General features: G+C 38.9%; 1 protein-coding gene across 2 annotated transcripts; it reads right to left on the bottom strand.

Annotated features, from left to right (window-relative positions):
• Positions 1-1,719: 1,719 nt before the first annotated feature.
• Positions 1,720-3,972, bottom strand: LOC120288083 (monooxygenase 3-like). 2 transcript variants are annotated; one of them, XM_039301389.1, is made up of 4 exons: positions 3,687-3,972; positions 2,802-2,864; positions 1,974-2,151; positions 1,720-1,876 (listed from the first exon to the last, which is right to left on the bottom strand). In XM_039301389.1, exons 1-4 carry the CDS (start codon positions 3,896-3,898, stop codon positions 1,739-1,741), a joined length of 591 nt encoding a protein of 196 aa, XP_039157323.1. In that variant the 5' UTR covers positions 3,899-3,972; the 3' UTR covers positions 1,720-1,738. The 2 variants fall into 2 exon arrangements, with proteins under 2 accessions (XP_039157323.1, XP_039157324.1); XM_039301390.1 differs by lacking the exon at positions 1,974-2,151.
• Between the last annotated feature and the right edge of the window lie 4,654 nt (positions 3,973-8,626).

Genomic DNA, 8,626 nt, shown 5'->3' with positions numbered 1-8,626 from the left:
CCAAGGGGCTTTCGGGCTAACAATCATAAATGCTTAAGGCCTATGGATGAAGGGGCACGATTAATTGTATTTTAGATGGTACATATATAAAGGAGGAGAGAGAGGGAGAACGCACCCTTTGGCCATTTTAACGTACGTTCCTCACTCTCTCTTTCCCCCAAACGCTTAAGGCGACGCCGTTTCCCTTTCAAGGCAAATTGACATCATCGGATCATAATTTCTTCCTCGATCTTCGGCATTGGTGTTTAATCCGTGGCTAACAAGGTACGCTCGAATCCATGGTGTGTTTTACGATCGGTGATACGTGTTTTTCCCAGGCTTCGTCTTCCACATTGCTTTAGGGGTTCGATTTAGTGTCGAATCTGGTTTTCGGGGATCCGTTATTCCCAACAGTGGAGATGGGCAAGCTGAAGGAGTCCGCACGGCTGAAGACTGAGTAGACATGAGAGATGTGCTGGCCGAAAGAAGCAAGGGGGTTGCGTGGCGTCTGCTGGCGAGTTCACTGGCTTCGGGGGCCCTGCTGCTGGCGACAGGAGGTAGTGGAGATGGGCGCTGCTTCAGAGGTCAACAAAAGCTGGTTTGTTGACTGCATATGGAGACAAGAAGCAGCATCAATTGCTGCTTGAGGCGTGGCCAGCTGCAGCGTGAGACAAGGAGGTCCACGGAAGAGAGAAAGGGACTTTGTGGGTTGATGCAGCAAGTGAAGTCGCGAAAGAAGTGGGTCGCCAGTCAAAGAAAATGGAGGGCTTCGGTTTTCTCGAGTGAAAGGAAGGAAGATGGAGAGGAAACCGTGAAGATGGATAGGAACGGAGGAGAAGGCGCACGTGAAGGCAGTCCAAGGGCCCCATGTCATCAATTCTTATCTCCTCCATTGACGATCTTGTCTCCCTATTACTTTCCAACAAAAGTCTACCAAAATAATTCAATTTGTGATGTCAAAATTGTTGTAGAATTCTAAATCCGAATTTCATTTAATTTAGCTTCAATTCCTCACTCAATTTTCCAAATTGAGGTCCAATTCGACGTAGAAAAATCCCAAATGATTTTCTATAAATCCCGACACACAAAGCGCTCGCCCGAAGGTCAAATTTTCCATTAATTTAGCCAATCTGAATTTCTATCCAAATTCCGCAACATCCGAACCCATTTTCCGTAAAAATCTCGGGACCTCTGAAAAATCTTCTGAGACTAAGTCGATGTTCCAAAAATAGCTCGTGACACCATAAAACTTTCAATTTCTGAAATCGAACTCAAATTGACGGTTAATTTCACTCTGGCGCGCTTTTAGCGTGACCTAGACTACCGGGTAGTTTTCAGAACTTTTCAGGGCAATTGACTCGTGGTCGATTTTCTTCGAACCACAATGAACCCACTCGACACATTGGCGACTCTCGATTGTCGTGAAAATCTTGAGGGCTCAATTACAAACACAGGTACCAAAACGACGTAAAAAAATCAAATTAGTGCCGGTTGACGAGAATTTTCCAATTTAGTGGAGTCACCCACGATCGGCCACACATCTCAGTCGAACCGACATATCTTTGATCTCAATTCGATTTTTAACTGTACAGTAATGACCTCTAAAGATGAACATGGTCGAGAAGCCGATTCCTAATCGAATTCTCAAGTCTATTGCCTTAATATTCTTTAATGGCTTACCCAAATAGTCTAGTTATCTCAAGAGTGATCAGCTTTGAGAGCAACTCTATAGACGCGTCAATGAAATGCCCGATTGATTTTATAGAAAACAATATTGAAAATTCGGGATGTCATAATACGGACAGCCCACGCACTGCCGATCGGCTGAATAGACTGGCGGGCGAAGTCCAAGCCAACGGGCCACAATAGAATGTATGCCATCGCATCCTATAACAACCTACACATACATTAATTACAGTGTGGATAAGTTAAAGTTGATAAGTTATCTCATCATATTTAAATTCAAAAGAAAGTTCTCGAGAACTGTAGGTAACCTTAGACTTTATGATGGTCCCATTATCGAGTGTGACAATACAAATGGAAAAACCGTGTTCTACTTGGGTTTCGATGGAAGTTATCCTGGAAGAGAATCGAATGCTATTTGGAGGAAGCTCCTCTGCTAGAACTTCCAACAAAACTTTTCGGTGGACCGCTCTTGGTAGGGCTCCATTCGTACTCAATCCAAATGGCATGATTTTCTATCCTTGGAATATTAAATGAATTGCATAAAATAACAACATTTCTTGCGAGTAGGGGAAAAAAAGCAGCTAAACTATAAGATAAACAAAATAAGAAAATAAATCGGATATTGAATTTACGTGACTCGGTTAGTGAGACCTACTCCACACAAAAAAACGGCACAAGATCTACTAACAGAAATTACAATTACAATTGAGTCATTTAAACATACTCGTTATTTTCTCAATGGGGATTGCTCTTCACAAAAGAGACCCCCTTCTCATATAGAAAAGAACTAGATCCAGAATAGGAAATTTATTGTAGGATTTTACTTAATCTAGGAAACCAAGTTGGATCAATGTCTTTTAATGGCTCTTAAATTCAAGATATATTTTCAACAACATATGATAAATTATCCAATTTTCTAACAAAAGGAGTATTATATCATCAAACTCTATTATTGATGATCTTCTTAAAAGATGAGCTGTCAATGGTATACAGTCATTGGTATCATTTTGTGCAAAATAAAACATATAGTAATTGATTACAAGAAATTAATCGATCTAAAGCGTTAAACGGAAAATTAACAAAACAGAGATGATGGAAAGGTAGGTAAAATATATTAGAGGAAATTTGATATTCACCTGCTATTTGGAAGAAAATGCACTTCTTGAATTGATTTAGTCTTGACATCAGTCATGTATCCACTGAACACAAGTACAAAAAAATCAGAAAATTAATAACTGAAATTATATTTTCTCATCATTGAGAAATTGTAGGATAGATCAAGGTCCAGCGTCCTAGATCTTTAATTATAAAATAACCGATTTAAGAAGCTCCCAAAACAGCAAATCCTAAAATCAATTTAAGAAAGTACAAAACCAATGTAGAGCTTATCTTTCTACTCAGTATGTCTTGCTTGAAAAGCCTATTGTTCTTTCTCACTGATTTTGCACTTTTTACCTTCATTTGATGAATATCTAATTAGTAATTTTACTCTACGCTTTAATCCCATTAGCAACCTCAATAGGTAAATTTCACGGTGCAGTTTACGACCAGCAATTATCTCAATTTTCATGATTTTTTCCCCGTAGAAGGTGCATTATAACCACTTTTGACCAATTCTTTTAATACCTAACGAACATCATTTGCAAATAACTAAAAAAAAAGTTTAATTCCATTAAATTATTGAAATGAAAGTTCATGAACTTGATTGCATCGTACCAAGGCCCAGTGACTGCGATCGAAATTCCTTTGGATGTTTTAACAACTTTTCACTATAAATGTGATTTACTTAAAGTTGATTTTACCCCAACGAGCAAGTGTGAGATTAGGAGTATTTAACTTCTTCTAAAAGATGGCTACACTAATTCAGCATCCATCAAATTTGAGTGGTGTCATCTTTAATAGCAGAAAAATCACTCATTTAAACTCTTGATCTATACATGATTGTTGAAGTAAAGATTGGACCGGGTTTGTTCCCGTACCAAATTTGATGGATGCTGACAAGGAGCGAACAAGGAGCTTACCTTTCGAAAGGAGCGTAAAGGGCTGCGAGATTGTCCGAAACCCCGAGCGTGTCGAGCGCAACCCACGCATTAGCGAAGAGAGCCAGAGCCGCGCCAGTCGTTCGAAGCTCCTTTGATCTCTCAAGGATGAGGGCTCGGACACCGACCTTCTTAAGGGCCAATGCGGTTGCCAGACCCGCGATGCCGGCACCCACTATCACCACCTCCTCCATATACGGTCGTCTTCTACTTCGAGTTTGTGAGTGTGTGCGCAACTGTTTTCTGCTCTGAATTGGGATGAGGAGTCTCTTATCGTGTGGTCGCTATTTTATAGTGGCAAAGTTGTTTGTCTTTTGATAGCTATGTACCTGCTTACGCTACTGGAGCATTATTGAATGAAAATTACAGCTGCAGAATGGAGGGCAATAATTGAACGCAACGTGAGCTATTCCAAGAAAAGAGCAAAATTTGAGGACCGCTCGTTAAAATAAACTGGCTTTTCAAATTTCAGTTTTTATTTCAAAAAGAGTGAAATTAAAATTTCCAACCCGGATATAGATTTTACAAGTTCAATTGCTTTTCCAAATTCACTTCGGTTCTTTTCTTTATTTTGCTAAGCTCTCGCTCTTGTAAGGGGGATTTGAACTTGCATTGTTGGGTTTAGCTATGTGATATCCATAAGTTTAAATTGTGCTCCTTTAAGCTGTACATTGTCTGATAGACAATTCAAGGGACTTCGATTTTTTCACATTAAGGAGCCTTTCTTGAGAGGACTGGCTTTCATTTAACAGACTTTTACTGACAAATAGTACTTTAGTTACTTTAGTTGCAACATCTTTTTTAGGTGAAAATTCCAGCAATAGCCAACCCCGGGGAAGGCATCGTGAGGATCAAGCCTGGGGTGTTCCCGAATGGTTACATGACCCCTAGAGGTTTATCATTACCCCATTTTACGGTTGAGATTGACTCCGATAACAGGGATAGTTTAAGGACCTGTCCAGGTCCCTAGTTACTTTAGTTGCAGCACTTTTTTAGGTGAAAATTCCAGCAACAATGTCCGTGTTTGCATCAAATGCACAGATTGACTAAACGTCCTATGTTGACCGTTCTTTACGATTGACTAAAAGTCCTCTGTCACAGTTGCTATTCACCAGAATGAATTCAAAAAGGATTATTTTGAATTAAGGTGAGCTATTTCCATCCCGTATACAAATAAATTCACTCCGTTTCTTCCAGAAAACAAATCCTCTTCAATGGTCTCTATATTTTCACAGTTTCATTTAACTTAATTATCTTCCTTTTATGGTTTTCCGTCAAAGTCAAACTGATGATGGAAAGGTAGGTAGAAATTATTGGACTTACTTAACTAGTCAATGGAATAAGCCTTGTATTGCCAGTTCTATGTGTAGGCCTAGACAATAGCCCACACACGAAGTATCTCCGAATTAAGATGCTTCTTAGTTGTGTTCATTCTTTTGGCCTTGAACTTATTGGGATTTGAGTGTTTTGGAAAATCTAACTTTTAAAAATATTCATAGAGTTGGCTAGCTTCATGTATAGAGACGCATTCTTATTAAAGGTAGTCTACCATGCCTTACTAGGATATTGAATTCCAAGCTATATGAATTATTAAACACATAGGAAATCCTTAAAACATTGTAGAAAGCACTATTGCATTATAAGAATGGAAGACATTTCTTACACTAGACTTCCAAATCTGTAGTGTCCTTTTGAACCTAATCTATGGGATCTCTACTCATTAGGTTAGGTTTCTATCTTGGAATCTCTTTATTGAGTTAAGGATTTTAATCTCATTCCTCTCGATGCATAAGTTATTTGCTTTCTCAATTAACCTTTTTGTTAATGGGTCTGCAATGTTTTCCTTTGACTTTACAAAGGCTAAAAAAATTATCTCAAGAGCAACTGCCCTACAATATTATGTCTATGACTAATGTGTCTAGACTTACCATTATATACAAAGGCTAAAAAAATTATTTTACTCAAGAGCAATTGCCTTATAGTATTATGTCTACGACTAATGTGTTTAGACTTACCATTATATATTATATTATGTGCCTTTGCATTCGTTGCTTAATTATTATAGTGAATGCATATTGCAGGCACAACTTTTGGCCACAATACAACCTTAAAAAATTGTCGAAGTCACCGTGCTTTTTTAGCAGTTTTATCCAAAGTAATAAACTTTGATTCTATAGTGTATTAAAGTTTGCTTTGAGGATTTCCCGATACTATGGCACCTCCTAAAATAGAACATATCCACTAATCAACTAGGATATTTGTCTTATTAGAAGACATAATTTTGTTTCTTTTCGATGACCTATTACTCTCAACAAAGCAAGCCAAGCTCGATCAAGATTACTCGTATGTGACATCCTGATTTTCAGGTTCTGTTTTCAATTAAATGAGATGGGCTTTTCATGGATGCTCCTATAGTTCTTTTCCCTAAGCTGATCACTCACGAGATAACTAGTCTATCGGGTGAAGCCATTAAGGAATCTAAACACAATAGACTTGAGAATTCGACCAGGAATCGATTGCTCAACTATACTAATCTGCAAGGATCATTACGGCAGAGTTCAAAATCAATCAGAGACTGGAGATAGGTCGATTCGACAGAGATACGTGATTAGAGTGTGGGTGATTCCACCTAATTGCAAAAATTTTGTAAATCGACACTAGACTAATATTTATGTCGTTTTGATACCCCGTATCCGTATTTGAAATCTCAAAATTTTCACGACAATCGAGAGTCGCCAATATATCGAAGATGTACAATGTGGCTTGAAAATAATCAACGACGGGTTAATTGCACTAAAAAGTTCTAAAAGCTACCTGGTAGGTTAGGTCACACTAAAATCGCGTCAGATTGAAATTAACCACGAAATTGAACCCAATTTCAAAAATTGAAAGTTCAGTCTTGTCACGATTTATTTTAGGAATGTCGATTCATCCTTTGAAGAATTTACGGCGAGCCCGAGATTTTTACGAAAAATTAATTTGGACAATTCCGAAAAGAAAGGAAATTCATAGGGGCCAAATTGAGTGGATGTTTGGCCTCCTTAATGAGTTATTTGGTGAAGGAAAATTGTGGAAATTGTGTAGGCTTCCTCTGCAGAAAATTTGGTCATCAAATTGGAGAGATTGGTGAAGAAATTGAAGTCCAAAGTGAGGAAATTCGTAAGCTGGTATGGGGGCTGCAACATTTGGCACCAAAATGAGTTATTTGTGAAATATTGTGCAAGAAAGTATTGGGGGACACAAGGGGATATGCATGAAGACTTTTGAGGCCAAGTAGTGATGAATATAGATATTTTTATTTGACTTTCTTGCCCCTCTCTCTCTCCCTCATCCCTTCCCCCTCATTCCTTCGCACGCCATCTCCCCCAATCTCCCTTCTGTTTCTACCTTCTTTCATTTTTTCCCTTCCCTTTGAACCCTGCAGCCCCACCATCGCCTGTTCTCTCCACCGAAGCCACCCCTGCTTCCATGTCCAAGTCAACTCGTTATTTCCTTCAATCGGCCAGTAGACTGCCAGCCTTCAATGCCTCTTCACGTGTCCCCTTCCACCGAGTTAGCTCCCCTCTAGCAAAGGCCACGACACTGGCCTCGCAAGCCCGCTCCATCTCCACCGAATATAGTTGCTTCTGCCTTTCACTGCTCCCATCTCCACCGAAACAGCCCTTGCAGCAGCCCACGCCAGCTGCTCCTTCGCTGATCCTTCTCTCGCGTGACCAGCCTACTCAAAGTCAGTCCAGCCCGCAGCTGCAGCCTCGTCGAATAGAACCCAGCAATTTTGTTGTGGGCTTGCAAGGCTTTTCGGCTCGATCCAAGTCACCTTTGGCGCCGCCGTAAGCTCAAGTTTCATCCGCCGTTGCGCCACCATCGCCGTGAACCGGTTTTTGTGCTAAACTGGTGAGTTTATGTCCTAAACTCTAATTAGGGTGCTAATTATACTTAGAGGTGGATTAGTAGCTTAATTAGAGATTAGGGGGTTAGTAGTTCAATTAGTGGTAATTAGTTATTTATTTAAGTTAGTAGATTAGTTATTTAGCAATTAGGTGGTTAGATTAAGTTAGTTAGGTTATTAGATTAGTTAATTAGTGATTAGATGGTTATATTAGCCTAGGTAGATTAATTAGGGATTTATTTAATTATTTTATAATTTATTTAATTATTATTTTTTTCTGAAATTATACCGGGATAGTCGGTGACCGAAATTTCGTGTTGATTGTCGTGGTGTGGATGAGTTATGCAATTGAGTGCTACTTTGTGCAATTTGATGTTGAGTGTAAATTTTTGAATTATTATTCCAAAAATATGAGATTTTTATATTTAATCAGAAAATATCGGGTGTTAGGTTTTGACACCGATAATGTTTTTAGTTACTATATTAAATAGTGGGATTTTTAAAAGGAATGATATAGATTTTTTTAGTTCGATCGGACCGTGTACCCATACACGATTATTTTCACTGGGTGTTTTTAATATGAAAAAAATAGACCAAGCACATCATTTTTAAATGAGACATTTGAGTGTAATGCACGATGTTCTTAGCCGGGATTAAATTTGTGTGTGATGGTTAAGAGAACCCGTCACCCGATGTACGTTGGTTGAATGATGCTCCTATGTGGAAAACCCTGGACAACAGATACCGGTTGACGCCTGCTTTCTATTCCTATTGCTTTGTGCATACGTCCCTATTCTGCAAAGGCGTGAAGGAGGAAGATGAGCACGATAAGGAAGAAATGGGTCAGGCCCAGGCAGAAAAAGGAAGAGGGTTGAGCCAGCTAGTCTATCTCAGGCCATCACTCACTACACTCTATATTAGAGTCTCTTATTATTTTCACGCATGTGGAAGTATATTTATCAATTTACATTCTTAATATAAAGGTGTTGCACTTAAAAGAAAGTTTCATAAGCATTTCCTTCCATTTCATTTA

The sequence above is a fragment of the Eucalyptus grandis genome, chromosome 9 (genome assembly GCF_016545825.1).
Source record: "Eucalyptus grandis isolate ANBG69807.140 chromosome 9, ASM1654582v1, whole genome shotgun sequence".
In the NCBI taxonomy this organism is placed as follows: Eukaryota; Viridiplantae; Streptophyta; class Magnoliopsida; order Myrtales; family Myrtaceae; genus Eucalyptus; species Eucalyptus grandis.
The sequence above is the reverse complement of the archived record's forward strand: the minus strand, read 5'-3'. Positions and strand labels throughout refer to the sequence as shown.

Coding starts and splice junctions, on each gene's coding strand:
- LOC120288083 (XM_039301389.1), bottom strand. CDS start 3,898: ATGGAGGAGGTGGTGATAGTGGGTGCCGGCATCGCGGGTCTGGCAACC. Junction 2,865..3,686: donor CTTTACGCTCCTTTCGAAAG/GTAAGCTCCTTG, acceptor ACTTGTGTTCAG/TGGATACATGACTGATGTCA. Junction 1,877..1,973: donor GGACCATCATAAAGTCTAAG/GTTACCTACAGT, acceptor ATGTATGTGTAG/GTTGTTATAGGATGCGATGG.